At 50.0% G+C, this 18,022-nt stretch overlaps 8 protein-coding genes across 8 annotated transcripts; 6 read left to right on the plus strand and 2 right to left on the minus strand.

The window, feature by feature from the left end:
- Positions 1 to 282: 282 nt before the first annotated feature.
- On the minus strand, positions 283 to 2,082 carry BDV38DRAFT_292189 (MFS transporter; the record flags this gene model as incomplete). Its single annotated transcript, XM_032061954.1, has 5 exons — positions 283 to 1,043; positions 1,097 to 1,504; positions 1,579 to 1,673; positions 1,704 to 1,870; positions 1,927 to 2,082. 5 exons carry the CDS (start codon positions 2,080 to 2,082, stop codon positions 283 to 285), a joined length of 1,587 nt encoding a protein of 528 aa, XP_031914654.1.
- A 517-nt stretch (positions 2,083 to 2,599) lies between these two features.
- BDV38DRAFT_292190 (major facilitator superfamily domain-containing protein) lies at positions 2,600 to 6,761 on the plus strand (the record flags this gene model as incomplete). The annotated part of the gene is made up of 8 exons (XM_032061955.1): positions 2,600 to 2,908; positions 2,966 to 3,160; positions 3,220 to 3,355; positions 3,407 to 3,970; positions 4,917 to 5,077; positions 5,436 to 5,713; positions 5,762 to 6,315; positions 6,394 to 6,761. The coding sequence occupies 8 exons, from the start codon at positions 2,600 to 2,602 to the stop codon at positions 6,759 to 6,761; spliced, it is 2,565 nt and encodes an 854-aa protein (XP_031914655.1).
- A 572-nt stretch (positions 6,762 to 7,333) lies between these two features.
- BDV38DRAFT_292191 (major facilitator superfamily domain-containing protein) lies at positions 7,334 to 9,246 on the plus strand (the record flags this gene model as incomplete). The annotated part of the gene is made up of 9 exons (XM_032061956.1): positions 7,334 to 7,603; positions 7,657 to 7,758; positions 7,935 to 8,018; positions 8,074 to 8,161; positions 8,212 to 8,305; positions 8,359 to 8,426; positions 8,488 to 8,716; positions 8,767 to 9,077; positions 9,107 to 9,246. 9 exons carry the CDS (start codon positions 7,334 to 7,336, stop codon positions 9,211 to 9,213), a joined length of 1,353 nt encoding a protein of 450 aa, XP_031914656.1. The 3' UTR covers positions 9,214 to 9,246.
- Positions 9,247 to 9,788: 542 nt separating this feature from the next.
- On the plus strand, positions 9,789 to 10,653 carry BDV38DRAFT_244120 (HAD-like domain-containing protein). The gene has a single exon (XM_032054276.1). The coding sequence runs from the start codon at positions 9,814 to 9,816 to the stop codon at positions 10,525 to 10,527; it is 714 nt and encodes a 237-aa protein (XP_031914657.1). The 5' UTR covers positions 9,789 to 9,813; the 3' UTR covers positions 10,528 to 10,653.
- Positions 10,654 to 10,660: 7 nt separating this feature from the next.
- BDV38DRAFT_68321 (uncharacterized protein) lies at positions 10,661 to 11,782 on the plus strand. The gene has a single exon (XM_032063767.1). It carries the CDS (start codon positions 10,941 to 10,943, stop codon positions 11,688 to 11,690), a length of 750 nt encoding a protein of 249 aa, XP_031914658.1. The 5' UTR covers positions 10,661 to 10,940; the 3' UTR covers positions 11,691 to 11,782.
- BDV38DRAFT_68320 (uncharacterized protein) lies at positions 11,783 to 12,747 on the minus strand. The gene is made up of 2 exons (XM_032063766.1): positions 12,540 to 12,747; positions 11,783 to 12,479 (listed from the first exon to the last, which is right to left on the minus strand). Exons 1-2 carry the CDS (start codon positions 12,583 to 12,585, stop codon positions 11,875 to 11,877), a joined length of 651 nt encoding a protein of 216 aa, XP_031914659.1. The 5' UTR covers positions 12,586 to 12,747; the 3' UTR covers positions 11,783 to 11,874.
- An 896-nt stretch (positions 12,748 to 13,643) lies between these two features.
- Positions 13,644 to 14,470, plus strand: BDV38DRAFT_68353 (uncharacterized protein). The gene is made up of 2 exons (XM_032063769.1): positions 13,644 to 14,142; positions 14,223 to 14,470. The coding sequence occupies exons 1-2, from the start codon at positions 13,862 to 13,864 to the stop codon at positions 14,314 to 14,316; spliced, it is 375 nt and encodes a 124-aa protein (XP_031914660.1). The 5' UTR covers positions 13,644 to 13,861; the 3' UTR covers positions 14,317 to 14,470.
- Positions 14,402 to 17,827, plus strand: BDV38DRAFT_68341 (uncharacterized protein). Its single transcript, XM_032063768.1, has one exon. The coding sequence runs from the start codon at positions 14,624 to 14,626 to the stop codon at positions 17,603 to 17,605; it is 2,982 nt and encodes a 993-aa protein (XP_031914661.1). The 5' UTR covers positions 14,402 to 14,623; the 3' UTR covers positions 17,606 to 17,827.
- Positions 17,828 to 18,022: the final 195 nt, after the last annotated feature.

The raw sequence follows: 18,022 nt of genomic DNA on the forward strand, positions 1-18,022 counted from the left end.
CATGCGATTGATGCCCTGCCGAGCCGTCCGATGTGAGGCAATTTACTCCACTGATTTGAGTCAGTGTAGGAAGGCTTTGAAGGCTGAAAGAGTGGTGGAACAGAATCAACAGGGGGATCCCTTTCATGATGGCTTATGGTCTGCCGCGGGTCCACGCAGATAACAGTCATACAAGGGCGGAACAGAACATCCTTTCATTCCAATCACTATGCAATAAGTAACAAAACAATAGACTTTCGGTCTCACAAACCGCTCGGAGGACCAAGTTCCCTGGGCATCCTATTAGTTGCTTCCTCTCACCTCGCTCAACGGCACCTTGGCATCTTCGATACCCTTCGGAATGTCCACCCAGATGTACAGTAAGCCCGCCACAAAAATAAGTAACACATTAGGAATCATGGGAAACCGTAGATTATGCGTATGATCTTGAATCACTCCTTGCACGAGGGGATTAATCCATCCAGTAGCAAGATCTAGCGTAATTTCCAGACCAAAGAACTGGGCTTCAGATCCACATGGGATGAGTGACGCAAAGACCGTCCTGTTATAGGATCGCAGGGCGCTACTGGTACTCATGAAGAGGACCTGTTCCACCCAGAACTCGGCGGCATGCTTGTACCCGATCGTGACGTGGTTGCTGATCCCAATACATCCCCACAGGACGCACAGGAAGTTGACGCTCAAGAAGAAGTATGCCCAGCTTTTGATGGGGACACGGACATGAGGATAGAGAAACAGAAAGCTTAAGCTACCCACGCAGGCAAAGATCACGTTGGTAAAGGACCAAACTTGATACACGCCCGAGCCTCTCGCAATGCCAGTGACCTCCAGGAAAAGCGACTGAGTCAGTCCGAGGAAGTTGCTGTAGCCGGTGTTCCACAGAATCCAGCCAATGCAGAACTTGAACGCTTCAGGATAGTGACGCGCTGACCTGATCATGCGGATCCACCCTTTCACGGCCAGGAGCAACAGATTCTGGCCCTCGGGCCGCTCTTGACCCGGAACAGAGGGGAGGAGAAATTGGCCAATGGTCGCGAAGACAACTGCACGGAATGGTTCAGATACAGGTCCAGGTGTGGAGTGGAAGTGGACTTACTGGTAATGCAACCGGCAATTGTAATGGCGAGGAGGTAACTGAAGTAACCCACTTGCACATACGAGCCGATACCGTAAGAAAGGATAACACCGATGAGCAAGGAAACAATTCCTCCGACATTGCTGGCAACCAATGCCAGAACACTAACAGTGAAGCCCTTTTTCCATGTACGCTTTGTATCGGGATCTGCTACTGGAGATGCAGAGTGCAACCCCCCAACCGAGCGCATGAAGATCGGGATATACGATGCCTCAATAACGGTATATACGCCTTGCACCGTAGTCAGCAAGCAGTACAAGGTCGCGAGTGCATTGAGGTGGCTATAGTCGGGCTTGGTTAGACCAGCAAATGGCAGCGCCAGCGCGCCAAATAGGAAAATTGAGCACAACATCATAGTTTTGCGATATCCTAGTTCCCATTGAGCGAGTCAGTCAGTGCTTCTTCATGAGGCCTGGCGAAACATAGAGTGGGGTTGCTCTTACGAGAGTAGTCTGCGACACCAGCAGTCATGATCGTGACAATGCCTTCCATTGCGCGACCGATCGAGCGTAGATAGAGCCTGGTTCGTTCAGTGCCACTTCCCAAAGCATCATGAGGCAAGGCCTACACATAGCTGACATAGTCAATCTCTCCTGCTCCGAACTTCACCAAGCATTTAATATGCCCTCGGCGAGCGCAGGGCTTGTCTGATCCCGGCTGATGGCCGACGGTGTTTGCTGCAGACTGGATAGCTGCCGAGACATAGTTGAAGGCCATGGAACTGGTTGGGCCCGTCTTGATTCAATTATCAGTAAAGGTGCTACTAACCATGTTCCTTGGGATATTCTCACAGAAAAGCACAGAATTAGATAAGCCCATAGTGCCTTCTTGGTACTGAGGGAGGCAACTTGTTGGTTGTTGATGGTGGCTTCGTTTGCGTACTCTTCATCAGAGCCAGCATTTTGTTCATGGGCGTGGATGTTATCCTTATCCCGGTCTCCTTTCATAATGCGATCTATTGAGGACATTTTCACATCAATATCATTTGGAAAGTGTAGTGGCAAGAGTTCGCAGTATCATCTATAGAGAGATTATAATATGCGAGACCAAGGTGACTAACGAGTCACTATATGAAAGAGGCTTGTTTGATATGTAAATGGCCAAGAAAGCCTTAGTCTAACTAGATAAAACTGTAAAAAAGGAAGAAAGAAAGAGAGACAACCCAAGCAACTACAAGAGGCTGTTACTGGCTGGCAAGGTGTAGGTGCGCGGGATTGAGCACATTTTCATGGATACGATTGTGGAGAATAGCCCTGGCTATTAAACCCTGCCCTTTCAACATTGAACTCCACTCGTGCTACGAGGATGAAGATGACTAACTAGTTAAATATTATGATGATTATTATTACCTATTTCTCACTCTTTTATTAGTAAGTAAAGCCTTTACGACTTTCATATACCCGGGGCAAGAACTGCTTTGTTTGTGTGCGGCGTGCGAGTCGGTTATTCAAGCATATCTTGGCCATGACGAGTCCTGCCACCAGCCCACCGAGCGAGCCATGCTCGGTTGCAAAGGAGGAGCAGGCATCAAGCCTTGTGGCGATACCAGAGAAATCACCAGCAAGTGCAGTCACACAGCCGCCGCCCTATACGGCCTTCTCTCGCCCGAGGAGAGTGTTCATTCTCGCGGTGGTGACAGTGGCCGGCTTCTTGGGTCCATTGGCAGGAAACATTTACCTCCCTGCCTTGCCTGTTTTAGAACATGAGTTTCAAGTAAGCACTGCAGCTATCAATGCGACCGTTTCCGTATTCATGGCGGTGTTCGGCTTCGGTGTAAGTCTTCTGGCATACTCTCAGCTTGCCAGCGGCCATGGGCTAACATTTACATAGCCCCTCTTTTGGTCAAGCTATGCGGATTGGAAGGGACGAAGACCGTTGTACTTGATCTCTCTAGTAGTATATATCATCGCAAATGTTTTAATGGCTGTGCTTCCGACAAGCTTTGGGGCTCTGGTGTTTCTGCGCATCGTCCAGGCGTTCGGCTCATCGGCTGTCGTGTCAATGGGTGCTGGTACAGTCGCTGATGTATGACATGCCCTTTCGTATTTGCTGAAAAGAAATGGTTATACTCACTCTATGAACAGATCACGGAGCCCAAGCGACGTGCCCGGGCCATGTCCTACTTCATGCTGGGCCCTCAGTGCGGTCCTATTTTGGGCCCGATTCTGGGAGGTGCAATCGTTGGTCAAGCAAGCTGGAGATGGATTTTCGCATTCTTGGGTATGAAGGTTCCCTTGTTTTTCTAGTCCTTCGGTTCTGACACAAACTTAGCAATTATGGCGGTTGCGCTTTGGCTCGTCATGCTTCTATTCCAGCCGGAGACCCTTCGCGCCCGTGTAGGCAACGGAAAGCCGTATAGTGATAAAGGTTGGATCCTATGGCCTCCCAACCCACTCTCCTGTCTCGCCCCCGAGCCCGAACGCGGACCTCCTCCCCCGAAACCTACCCTAAAAGGCTACTGGCGCCTTTTCACCTATCCTCCCATCGGCATCGTCTCTGTCAATACCGCCATTCTTTATTCGTCATATTTCGGGATCGCGGTCCAGCTTCCTACAGCACTGGAGAATGTATATCACTGGAGCTCAACGGAGGTCGGAGCTGGATACCTTGCCGTTGGCGTTGCGATGATTGTCGGCTCCATTGCTGGCGGTCGATGGTCTGACTGGCGTCGAGCTCGCATGGTCAAGGCGCTTGGAGACGATAAGGTCACACCGGAGGCCAGGCTTCGGGACCAGATTGAAGGCATAATACTTTGTGCCGCCGGTCTAGTAATGTTTGGCTGGTTCGTGCATAGGGCAACTCATCCGGCAGCAGTGCTAGTGTCGACATTTCTGGGTATGTTTGCCTCCCTTAACACAGCTTGCTGTATGTAAAAGAAAACAAAAAAAGGAAAAGCCTGACTAACAGCTATCGTCTGGTCGCAGTGGGACTTGGAATGTCATGGATATTCGTGACGACTAATGCTTTCCTTACCGAGTGTATCCGCCAGCAAGCTGCGCAGGCCTTTGCATTGGGAAATATGCTTCGGAGCCCTGCGGCGGCAGTGACTGCAGCGATCATTCATCCACTGACCGTGAGGATGGGATGGGGTTGGTGCTTTACAGGGCTGGGGATACTAAATTTTGTTTTAGTCGGGTCAGCAATGGTTATCCTACGTGTCAAGTCACCCCACTGGAGAAGGCAAAGAACTGCTCAGATGTCAGGGAATTAGGTATGGTCAATTTATGACTATTAAATGAATGTATCGCTCGTACTGGCATAGTGTGGTTACTTTCAAATTAGTCCAAACTCCTTTTATTTCTTCCAAGACTAGTATGCATATTGCAAAAAAGGACGAAACGGCGATGTCCTTGTTTTACGAATACCTTTAGCTGTCATTTGGGATAACTGCCGAAATCGAGACTGATATGCGCACGTCATCCCGTTTACAGATCACCCCATCGATAAGGCTTTAGCGACAACAGCCAACTCGTATTGCTTTTCTCCACATTGAACTAAACTCTGTCTAGACTTGGCAGGTCAGTTCTAGGAGTTGACAAGGAGGGAGAGAGTAATTGTGTGATAGCCACGAGGTATTGTTCATGTCCGTTAAACCTTGGCGGATGCCCTTCTGGCCTTCATTCATGATGCATGAATACCGCCGTGTTTCCTCTAGCATAGTATTTCTTAATTGTCAACTCTATCTTCCGCTTCCTGTTTCCTGAATTTTCGATTTCCCTCGCTGTTGCTTACTGTCCTCGCCGTGCTCTCGCGGCTATGGAAAAAATCACCAACTCAACAGTGTTCTCTGACGCAGGAGAGAGCAGTTCCAACCTTGGAGTTGAAGATGAAAGAAGAAAAGCCCTACTCCAATCGTTTACGGCGGAGGAGGACAAGCGAATCCGGAGGAAGATTGATAGGCGGTTCTTATTTTTGATCGGCATGATGTACATTATCAAAACAGTGCGTAACAAGCGTCATTCTCCCATGTGTGCCGAGGCCCTGTTTTAATACTCATTTGATTTACCTTAGATTGATTATACCAATGCGGCGTCCGTCAAGGTATTGCAAGTTGGAGAAGACCGGAACGTGCTAAACGAACTTAAGATGACATCGGACGAATACAATTGGGTCCAGTCTATTTATTTTGTTAGTTCTCCTTTCGTCCCTTGTCAAAACTCCTATTTAGCTATTGTCAGCTATAACCACAACTATTGGGCACAAAAGATGAACAAGGAGTAACATGTTATAGATCAGCTACATTGTGTTCGAAGTACCGAGTAATCTTTTACTGAAGCGGCTCACGCCGCGCTTATGGCAGTCGCGAATTATGTTAACTTGGGGTATTGTGCTCGCCTGTCATGCAGCAGCAAAGAATAAAGAAACTCTCTGGGCACTACGTTTCCTCCTTGGGATGTGCGAAGCAGGCATGTTTCCAGGTATAGCTGCCCAGCTATGCGGCTGGTACCGCAGCGATGAGATGGGCAAGCCCATCATGTGGATGTTCGGTTTCCAGAATACGTCCGGAATTGTAGGTTCGCTATTAGCATATGGAATATCATACATGAACGGGTTACGTGGAATGAGTGCATGGCGATGGTTAGTATCAAACCACATTGGAGACGTATTTAACTAACGAGTCACAAGGGTCTATTTATTAGAAGGCCTATTTACCATCCTTTTCTCCGGAGTCATCTACCTTGTCCTTCCAGACTGGCCCAAGTCTCCTAGGACTGGAAAGTGGCTTTCGGAACGAGAACAAGACTATGTCGAAGCACGACTATCAGAGAATGCACCCAAGACAGCAGACTCCGACTTTTGCAAAGAAGAAGTGATCGCATCACTCAAGGATCCGCGAACCTATGCCTTCATGCTATCCCAGGTTCTCGTCAATTTTTCAGGATACGCCTTAACATGGGAGCTTCCCACGATCACCACCAGTCTTGGGTTTGCGGGGCTTCCACGCAATCAGTTGCTTAATATCCCGCCATCTGCGGCGGCAGTCCTAGCGATTATCTTCTCAGGCTGGTTCCTGAAACAGGCATACCTGACTCGCCCTGCGTACACCATGTTCTGTATTATGGGACCAATGCTTGTGTGTTTCATCTTGCTAACAGTTTTGGAATCCCGCGTTGGAATCTATATCTCGTGCGTGTTGGGCAATATGTTCTATTCGGTATATTTCATTCCGTTCTGGGCATGTAAGTTTATCTTCTGAGCTCTGCTTTACTTCAGCTTTCTTCTTTCTTTAATAGTTCGACAAACTAACCCTATCTCAGGGCGAACATCTTCCCTAAAAGGGACTACCGGCGCCGCATTCACATTAGCATTCCAGTCCTGCGTTGGCCAAGTTGGCGGCGTTATCGGACCACAACTTTTTCAATCCAAATTTGCCTACAACGGATACAAGACACCATTCGGTATTTGTGCCGGTGTGATTGGTGCAGCCTGTCTAGCGAACCTGTGGACATGGTGGTTGACCAGGAATGTTGAGTGGGATGTCCGTAGAATCCGTCGGTTAAGAATTAAGGAAGAGAAGCAGGGCCGTATCTATGCCGATGACGATGTTAAGGTCTATGAGGAGCGGCAGTTCTACAAGGGAGTTACGAAGAAAGGATCTGAGACCCATGTGGTTGAGACAGTTTAAAACAGGGGATATTGCTTAGTTGTGATGTTATAGCTACCAATGAAAAGACGACCACACTCATAATGTCAGGAAGATAGTTACATATCCAGATATTTTTCAGCTTTTGGAAGCTAGAAGCTTTGATTCAGGGAAGTCGATGACCCTGAAAAAGTACCAACTATCACTAGAGCAACTGATTCAGGTTAACTGATGATGTGATAGAAGTGGGGCAGAAGCTAACGAATGCCGTGCTGAACTTCCTATTTTGATTGCCGATATTAAATCTAAGACTAGTACATTCGTAGTACTTCGGACAAAGTCCGCAGAGGTAGTTGCAGTAGTATGAACGTGCTTTGATCCTTGCAGCACGTCAACTGGAGACTATGCTGCATCTGTGCTTACGGTCGATAGACGCTGTTGGGGTAGGAGAGGGACGAAAAAGTGCAATAGTTTAATTCAACCAAGCCAATGCCGCTAGAAAATACATGCATACTTCATCGTAAACGATTGTAAAATTCTGGTTCCGACCTGATTTCCATATATTCCAACATCCTCTTGTCCACCGAGCTTTACTAGAGTGCGTGCATACAAGAATGAGAGATTCGAAAAACAATGTTGTCAGTGAGCAGAGCTCCGTCCATGATGGCAGGAAAGATAATACTCTCCACTACGCAAGTCGTGGCCAGGCGCTCGACAATGAGAGCGCCGGTACTGAGCATATTGCGGGATTCGATGCCGAGTGGATGAGGGCACGAACCTCCCTTACAGCCGATGAAGAGAAAAAGCTGTTGCGTCGGGTCGATTGGCACATTATGCCACTTTGTGCGATAATGTTCCTATTGAAGAACATAGATTCTGAAAATGTATGAGAGCATTCTTCTGGTCAACGAGGGCGATACTGACGTACTTTACTTAGGTCGCGAATGCGAAGATCATGAACAAGGGAACAGACAGAAATATCTTGACCCAGCTCGGCATGACCGCTGATCAATATAACCTCGTCACAGTTCTTTACTACGTATGTATCGAGTGTATTCTTTGCGGGTTTTGCTGACAGCTTTAGATTCCATATATTGTGGCCGAAACCCCGTCAAACCTCTTATTCAAACGATTGCTTCCCTCCAGGTGGCAGTCTCGGATCATGGTAAGCGCTTAGTTAGTATTACTGGATGGGAGGAAAACTGACAGCAGCAGATTAGTTGGGGAATTGCCCTCGCCTGTCATGCCGCAGTCAAGAATAAGGAGGGACTGTACGCGGTGCGCTTCCTTCTGGGCTTGGTAGGACCCCTGTTGACGTGACTCGGTCGTTTGGATTGCTAACATTGTGGTTTAGTTTGAAGCCGGGTTGTTTCCTGGCGTTATTCTCCAATTATGCTACTGGTATAGGCCGGATGAGATGTCGTTAAGATTGCTTTATTTTTGTAAGTGAGCCTGCGTCTTCCGATATGCTAGCATTGCTAAACAGAACAAGATATCCTTGGAAACTTCTCTGGAATTATCAGCGGCGTACTCGCTTACGCATTCGATACGGTTTCTGGCTCTCATGGACTATCGGGTTGGCAATGGTGCGATTTCGTCCTTCCTGTGAGGTATTCGTTACTGATGCAGGCATGTTCAGGCTCTTTCTAACCGAGGGTATTATCACGGTCGCGTTCGGCTTGTCACTGATATTCATATTTCCTGATTGTATGCATACCATCCCCCTGACTGGAGACGATGGATAGCGAGACTAATCGTGAGGTGACAGTTCCTCCTCAAGCCAAATGGCTTACAGACAAAGAGAAAGCGTTCATCCAGGCACGATTACCACGCAATGCACCCCGAGCCGAAGAGATCAACTTCAATTTCCGTGAAATCCTCGATTCACTGAGAGACCGCCGCCTGTGGCTTTTCACCCTGATATGGGCCTTCTTTACCGTGGGCACGCACGGTCTACGATTCTACCAACCGACCGTGATCGCCAACTTAGGGTTCACGTATGTCCCCCTTGGCCTTCTATAATGATGCTTAGCTGAAAAAAAACCAGGGACATTGCGACATCCCAGCTTCTCAACATCCCCACCTCCGTCCTAACGGTCATCTGCATCGGGGTTTTCGGTATTTGGGCTGACAGCTCTCGTCTTCCCCGACCCCTTTACCCATTGTCTTTTCTAGTTGTCATCCTAGCTTGTTACGGTGTTCTCTACAGCTTCCCCAGTAACGGCGCCGTCTACGCCGTGACTGTCATCGCCAATGCACTAGGAAGTGCCTGGTTCCCGCTGATGTGGCCGTGGCGCGTACAGACCACGAGCCGCGCGACTGGCTCCGCCTTCTCCATCGGCTTCGTAAATAGCTATGGTCAGATTGGAGGTGCTATCGGTCCGCAGATATTCCAAAGCAAGTATGCGCCGCATTATACGGTGCCGTTCGCCGTTACGATGGGGTTAATGGCGGCTTGTATTTTGACTACCCTTGTCACTTGGTGGATAACTAGAGATACGGAGAGGGCAACGAGGAGGTTGAAGCTGGCCAGGCTAGAGGCTATGAAGAGAGGGGAGGCGGTTTTGGATGACGTTGTGGATAACGACTTGGCGAAGAGGAGAGGCTTGGAGAGATCAGGAGTATAATTGCCCGTCGGCAAATCTAACGATTGTCCGGTGAAGCATTATCTCCTTCGTTGCAGCACGTCTCATTTCCAGAAGGGCAGCTTATAATATAGTCCAAACGGAGCTTCATCGTGATGAACAGCGTGTCTTTACTACCAGTTCCACTCGGCAGTAAGTATTAGTAAACATGAATAGAATCGGTATCGGGGCTCTTCCTGTTTAAAAGCGCAATAAGCTTACAAATATTTGGAAATATGCAAACTTCAGCCCAACCTCTGTCTTTTGATATTCCATCTTTAGGCTGTTGATAGCGGCGTCCCAAAACGGGCAAAGCCGAAAATATGAAACCCCGCAGTTGGGGAGATTGAAAATCGATATAAATGGCATGGAAGACTTCTGGTTGTAACAATTGTGCTGCAGATTCATTCCCCTTCTACATTTTCTAATATCTTTATTTCTTTGAGTCCTGTTCAAGCATTCAAGAAAAAATGTCACAACTTCAAGACTACCGTCTGCTGACATTTGATGTCTACGGCACCCTGGTGGACTGGGAAGGAGGCATTTTGGCTGCTCTCCAAACGTCTCTTGATAGAAACACCCCTCAGTTATCCCGTGAGCATATTCTCCACGTCTTCCATGAGCTGGAGCGGGATCAGCAAGCCAAAACACCGGAGATGCACTACTCCGATCTTCTAGCTACCATCCACCCTGCGCTGCTGCAACAACTAGGCCTCCCCACTCCCACCGCGGAAGAAAGTAAGGCCTTCGGCGAATCAGTAGGGCATTGGCCAGCGTTCCCTGACACCGTCGACGCACTGAAGCAATTATCGAAGCATTACAAGCTTGTGGTCCTGTCCAACGTCGACCGTGAGTCGTTTGCCAAGACCAATGCCGGCAGTCTTCAAGGCTTTCCCTTCGATCTAATCATTACGGCACAAGACATTGGATCATATAAGCCCAATATCAACAACTTCAAGTATATGCTAAGCGCTGTGAAGGAGAAGTTTGGGGTTGAACCCAGTCAGGTGCTCCAGACCGCGCAGAGCCAGTTTCATGACCATCACCCGGCGCGGAAGGTGGATATCAAGTCTGTGTGGATTGTGCGTCCAGGAGCCATTATGGGTAATCGGGATGACACCGTCTATGATTGGAGATTTGACACGTTAGGGGGCATGGCGGACGCAGTACAGGCGGGCAACTGAACATCTAGAGCTACGGGTATTCAAGGGGGAGAAAGGTCCTGGGAATATATATCGGGATGGTTATGTGCAGATACGCTCGATGTGCCTGGATGGGTCTAAACACATTCCCGCGGAAGTTATAAACATAGCAATTGTATCAAAGTGGTTCTAATCCTATAAGACACTACCACAGTACCATGAATGCTTTAAGATTCAAGAGAGGAATATGGAATAGCCAGAGGCATAAACACGGTGACTGATGACGTCACTTTCCCCAGATTCCCCCAAACAAAAAAGTGATCGGGAGGAGTGTTAATCCGGCCACCAAATCAGGTGCCAAATTGACCGCTTGTTTGTCTTCATTTTCCCTTTCCAAATATACACATTCATACAGACACTCTCTCTTCATGAACTAAATTCCCTCCCCTGGTTTGATGTCCCCTCCACCCCGCAAAAAGTCTTTACGCTTGAGGCTGCACCAATGGCTCTGGCGACTTCGAAATCTCAGCACACCCTTGCGGCTGCGAGGCAGCCTGGTCCGACTACGCCGATTCCATGAAAGCCCTCTTCTCGCTCTGATACGCCTATTGATTCCATTCCCAAGCTGGAGTTTTCCCGTTCCGGACCCGGTTGCGCCCCTCGACATTCTCGGTAATGTGGAGTTAGAAGAAAATAAACTAGAATACTTGGACGACCTACGGAGTATCCCACTATGGCGTGCGCGAGACACCCCCATGCGATCCCTCTACCGAATGTATGAAGCGATGATATCCGGCCTGTATGAGGCGCTCGGTCCCGAAACGGAATACTTCTGGTATCAGCGGCACTGGTCGTTACAGGGTATTCGCGACCCACGGGATGCGGATCCGGTGCGGTATGCCATTCTAGCGTGTCTGGTGGAAGAACTGGTCGTTGCGTTCAACTGGCGTTTGAGCTTAGGTTTGCGCCGGAACCGCAACCATATCATGCGAGAAACGGGAAAGGATTTCTTGCCTCCGTATGCGCCCGTCTCAGGGCCGGTCTGGACAAGCTCGGTGCCAGCAATTTCCCCTGGAGACCTCAACCGGTTTCCACCAGAATATGTTTCCGACGACAGGAAGCTCCTGCTGGAAGCAGATGGATTAAACAAGGTCTTTGCTCGTCGAAATATCGTCACGAATGTTGGGTGGCTCTACACCATTTGAATCAGCCACGTCTAATACCTTGAGACATTGACTACGCATATTAGGACTGGTCATGGGATAGAATCTGTCGATGCCTTACCGTACGTGCCTCCAACGAGGTTGCCAGCACTGACGGCTACGGAGGCACCCAGGCAACGACACGTGACGCATCTGGTCGGATCATGACCATCGATCTATAGTAGGATCAGGAGAAGACCTCCTCATTGTATTTTGCCTTGTAAGCGGCCGACACGCGTTGCATCGTCTCTCGGTCCGGGACCACGTCGAAGCCGTTAATATTCAATGTGCGATAATATTCCATGTCCAGCCTCTTCCCCTTGGCCTTCTTCAAGAGGTTCAACATCGCCAGCGCGTCAGATAGATCCAGTTCGGCTTTCCGGCCCCGGTCTGCCGCGTAAATGCGTCGCAATTTCCGTTCCAGTGCCCATTCGACCGGTGCTGAAAGAACGGTTATTTGGTTTCCGGACCATAGTACAATATTCTGTTTCAACGCAAGGTCCATCAGCAACTGCCTCGCTTGCTTGGTTACGAACAGCGCGACATCCTCATTTGCCCAGTTTTGTGGATAGCCGAGCTCATCTGCTACCTGCACAATTGCCTCGCGAAGCGATTGTTTGATGTCATTGTCGTTGGCCCAGTCGGGTTCCAGCAGGTAGTCTAGGTCCTTCGTGGTTTGTCGGTTCTTGAGATGCGCCACAGCGACGAATCCTCCGGCCGCTATGACTTTTATGGGTGCAAAAGCGACGATGATCGGTATCGCCGCCAACTTAGAATCCAACAATCTTAGACCTGGCATAGGGTTAGGGACAGACGCCTTCATGGTATGGAGAAAGGGTGATGATCTCTTGCCTTTGTAGAAGTCTTCAGCTCCTAGATATTGTTTCCTCTTCTGCATGGTTAGAAGCAACTCCGTTTCACATGACAGGGACGGGGGCCGGAACGCTTAGTTATCGTGAAGGCCATGGTGGAGTCTCCACGGATTGTCACGGTGAAGCATGTTGCGTTGGCGACTGTTGCTGACGCACTGGTGCCCATCTCGTCGGCCGCCAGTTTCCCGCGGGGCATTACTGATCCGTGCTATAGGCAGACAAAGGACTCCACGCTCTCTCGTGTCGCAGTCAGGAGTGGCGCAAAGTATGCCATGTGGGGATAAACTCAAACTCATCAGGCTTTGGATGTCAATCCCTCTCAGCGGCTGTCGTAGCAGGAAGACTCCGATTCATGCTCTGCGCACCGACCAGTAAGTCGCCTCGGCTTTCCTTCCTGTGCATCGGTGCGAGCAGGACGCTTCCCTTTCGTTGCGGAACAGGTCTACGAAGATGCCGACTTGGCAGTGATGCTCGCAGACCGAGAGTACCATTGGAAACTTGAGAAGGGCATTGAATCGGAAGACTCCACGCATTAGAAGAGATGTGTTGTCCGACGATGCTCCGGTCGTTGGTCAGTACAGATTTGTAGGATCAGGGGGGAAGGCATCCGCGAAGTTTTCCTGGAATCCACTCCTGGTGCAATCCTACGATTGGGCCCTGTAGACATGCATGTAATGTATAGAACCCCATCAGGCAATCCATTAGCAACCCAGCCAGCGAATAGGAGGATTGCACGTAACCTCTCGCCAAGGGATTCCCGTCGGGACAAAGACGATCTAGACTCTTGGTGGCTGATGCCTCTCGCCTCACAACATTTCTCGGAGGTATTTGCTTATCATCGGTCCTCAGTGGAGAGAGGTTACTAATCCCAACTCAGGAGGCATATTCTATATTCATACAAAACTTGGCTTGCAGTGATCCTTTTCTTATCTTTTCTTATCTGCACTATAATCCTGTTGATTCCGTCTCATGTTTTCTTCATCTGTGTCACTATGATTGGCCCAACAGTCTCGAAGAAAGCAGTAAGAGTAGCCTCCAGCAAAGACGCCTAACAGCAGTCTTTCCGTTTCAATCGCCATATCTAGTTCGTTCTGTGCAACTCATATTGTTCGGCGGCCATACGATTCATGACTACCAATCGATGGTCAAACCTGCGACGCCATGTCCGCGAGGGAGAAGGCCATGGCTGCATGAGGGTCAAGTCGGAATTTGCTTTTTTCTGGAAGGCTAGCCCTATCCAACACAACTAGAGTTGTAGAAAATACCGGGTACCAGTTGTGTGACAAGAGCCATGACCATGGAATGATCTCTTCCAGCTCTGATCAACTCCTAGCGTCGGTGTGTTTATCGACACCAGGTGCAGCAACTGTCAGGTACAGAAACCCTCAGTGTGGCGTGGTCTCCACCTTGGTGCTAGGGTACGAGTATAAACTACGGTTCCTGCGCAAAGGATATATATCCCTTTATTATTTTACTCCGTACTCACCGACCAGGGCCGAAGCTGGATGGGACTTGAGTGTCTCGAGTCACCAATATGGTCCGGTCTACGTAGAAACTCGGACGCTGAAGAATCGTTTGTATATGTCAGCTTTGTTTTATTTTTCAGTATTATCATTATGATGATTATTACTCCCTCTTCAAAATGCTTATTTTATGGGAACAGAAAATTTAACTCCAACCCCGATGTGGATAATGGACCTCGGCACATGGCAGGAAAACTAGGGCTGGAACGACGAGAGACGATTAATGATCGATAGACCCACGCCGACCTTTGAGCTGAATGGACATTCTCCGACTTCTCGTGTTTGTTTCGGGCTCAATCAGTCTAGTGGAGTGTTGATCCTCCAGTCCAGGGCCCCGTCATGACGTCAAATCAGGCTATACCATTGGATGTTATTGAGCTCAGGATTTTATGGTTGCATTCCTGGACCTCCGAACTTAATTCGCAGACTGGCCAGGGCCGTCCCACGGGTCCGTTCCCGACTTCTCGCACTTCGGATGACCTGCATTCCTCGTGTCCTGTCTCCGATTTTTAAGATCTGAGACCCGAATGTCGTGCAGAAAATGCCCGATCCCAAGTCCTCTGATGCTGCCCGCAATGGTAAGCTCAGCCAGCAGGGTCGTCGGTTGAAGCTCCCGGGCTGGTTGGACCACTTCAATGCGCGCGACTTGAAGGTACTCTTTCGCTGCTGGGCTGCGGCCTGGGTGGCTTCGCTGCTGATATTCATCGGTCCAGCCTTGCACCAGATCGGCATCGCGACCTTCTTCGCGGCTTTGGTGCTGTACATTGTACCCCCAGCGGGAATCCTCTTCGTCTATTTGCTAGCCACGCTGTCGCTCCTCTTTGGCATGTGTCTCGCGTGGGCATGGGGGCTCCTCAGTATGAAAGCCGCCTTAGCGGCACGACCAGACGCACAAACGAAGGCGATGGTACAGGCGTTGCAACAGCAAGCGGTCGCGATCGGTAATCAGACAGGCACGAGTCCAGCCGCGGAGGCTAAAATCCTCGTGTACGATGGCTTCATGCTCGATGCCCGCGTCACCGTCATCTTCTACGTGATGATCTGTGTTTTCATTTATTTCATGTCTCGTGTCCGTGTCGCCAATCCCAAGTTCGCCTTGGCGCAGATCTTCGGCATCATCATCGCGGACCTGTTTCTGCTCTTTGGGCCAAGTTTGCCATCATTCACCTCTTCCCTGCCGGAGGTCCTCATTAAACCAGGCGCCATCGGCATCGGTTTGGGATTTGCCTGCTGTTTGGTCTTCTTCCCGCAGTCGACATCGTTTGTAGCCCTCACGCAAATGCAGCAACTCGTCCGTCTGGGGGAAATCCCACTGAAGTGCACCCGGCAAAGGTTTGCAGGCGAAGCCCTCGACCTGCAGCAGTTGACGGCCACCAAAGCGAAGATCATCGGAGCATTCAAGGCCATGCAACCATCATTGGCCTTCCTACCCCTTGACTTTTCCCGTGGCCGCTGGAGTTCAGACGACATCAAAACGTTACAAGAGCCTCTGCGACAGGCTATTCTATCCACTGTGTCATTGATGGACTACCACATTACCCTCCTAAGAGCCGACCGAAAGCTACAAGAATTCCAGCCGCTCTCGAAACAGGGATCTGAGAAGAGCGACATGCAGGAAAAGCGAGTCCGCGAAGTCGGGCAGTATCAGTTACAGGAGAGCGCAGATCTGCTGCAAGCATTGAACAGTCCCGAGCACGGGGCTTCTCGAGCCCGCACACGCGAGGCATTGAGAAAGTCAACTACTGAACTGCTCGAACTGTGTTCGGAAACGAGTGAGCTCATTGTGCAGTGCCTTCATGGGGTCAATTCTGGCCGATGGCTTCGTCGAGCCGCATCGCACAACCGCCTGAATGAGCTTGTGACGAGAGCGGATACCGTATTGCATACTCTACAGTCAACCCGATCATCATGTGCGGCGGAGACCACTGAAGCGCTTCTCGACAGCCATGCCGACTTGTTTGATGAGAGTGGCCAGTTAAAAGCGTCCGAACACTTGGGGCCCCATGCCCTCCGTGGAATAATACTGGGAATGGTAATGGAGGAACGCATCCTCGGCACTGCAGAAGCTTTAGAACGACTCCTGGCCCAGGTCCATCGGTTAATGCAAGCGCGCACTAAGGAACGTATCTGGATTCCTTCGGGATTGCGCTACGCTTTCAGCTGGCTGGTCAACCCGCGCCAAAAAGCGCCCGCAGAAGATCTCGCCACAGCCCCTGCGACCGACCCTGACGATGCTGAAGAGCAAGCCAAAGAGGCGCATCGGCGTCTGAAGATTAGCCGCGGCCACGGAAGGCCTATCCGACGAGGCCTGTTGGTGAGAGCGCTCACTGGCTTTTTTCACTGGTTCACGAATCCCGGCGGAATGTATGCACTGCGCATGGTCATCGTCACGATCGCGGTCGCCATACCTGCTTCTATTCCACATAGTGCTGGGTTCTACTACCGAGAAAAAGGTATCTGGGCTCTGATCACCGCCCAAACCACCTTGCTCGTGTACATGGGCGATTTTACCGTATCGCTCGTCGGTCGTACGATTGGTACCGTCGTCGGGGGTGTGATGGGCATGGTCGCCTGGTACATTGGCGCCGGCAATGGGCCGGGGAATGCCTATGGCCTGGCGGCAATTACGGCGGCGATGACCGCCATCCTGATGTGGTGGCGTCTGTTCCTGCCTCCAATCCTCACCATGGCGGCCATTATGGGCGGCGCCACCTTTATTCTGGTTGTCGGCTTCAGTTACGATGACACCCACACATGGCAATATGGCCTACCGGGGCACGGGTATGAAGCCTTTTGGAAGCGACTCGTCACCGTGCTGTTAGGCTTCGTCGCCGCATTCATCGTTCAGATATTTCCCCGTCCGCCCTCCGCAACACGACATATTTGTAAGACATTATCGAACACCATCCGCACGCTGTCTGATCACTATGCTCTATTACTATCGCATTGGGGCCGACCGGAAACCAACAGCCCCATAGGTGCAGTCGCGGAGAAGATCGCCGTCGAGGTCGCGGAAACCCTCCTCTCCATCCAAGGTTCAATCGGCCTCCTAAGATTCGAAATGACGCTTGGTCCGTTCCACCGAGAGGCACTGGCAAAAATGCATGGCCTCTGCCAGGACATGAACCAAGCCCTGGGTCGATTACTGATCCTATCCACCAGTCTCCCACAGCACCTCCAGGAACGGTTTGCCCAGAATGTGGGCCTGCTGAACGATCATCACATTGGTGATATTATGGCGGTATTGAGTGTGATCGAACAGGCGCTGAAGTCAGGCCTTCCCCTGCCAGAACGCTTGCCAACGCCGCTGGTGAAGCGGTGTTTCGAGCAGTGGTATGCACAGCACCGCGCTGCGGAGTTGAGTACGACGCTAGTGCGGGATGAGAATTATCGTCGGTATTGTGTGGCCATCAGTTCGTATTTGAAGTTCTTGTCTGCCGTCGATGACATGGTGTTGGTCCTGAAGGGTACTTTGGGAGAATCGCATTTGATTGAGCGGCGGCAGGGTGAGGTGCCGGTTTAAATGCTCCCAACCTGTCCTCGACAGACTATCTTTATGTAAATGCTCTCGCATTTCAGAGTTACGGCCTAGTATGCAGCGAGTGGCACTAAGTCTACACTCATAGCCAGCGAATCCGCCTCTCAGGATGTTATACATAATAAGAAATGGAGAGATATTTATCAATTTTCTTGATCGATACTCGATTGTACTTAAATGATATCATGCCTGAACCTGATCGAAATTGGTTATGTGATGTTATGGCTAGGCTAACTAGGTTACATACTTAGGTTATGCCACTCTAGTCACACTGGCGTTAATATCTAACCAGTGGGCAAAATAATAGACAAGGAATGTGAATAAGACATAACAGACTTAAAAACACATCACTAGCCACTATCAGAATGGACTCCAGACACTATATAGCGTTGAGAATCCTCA

This window comes from Aspergillus pseudotamarii (genome assembly GCF_009193445.1).
Source record: "Aspergillus pseudotamarii strain CBS 117625 unplaced genomic scaffold BDV38scaffold_20, whole genome shotgun sequence".
NCBI lineage: Eukaryota > Fungi > Ascomycota > Eurotiomycetes > Eurotiales > Aspergillaceae > Aspergillus > Aspergillus pseudotamarii.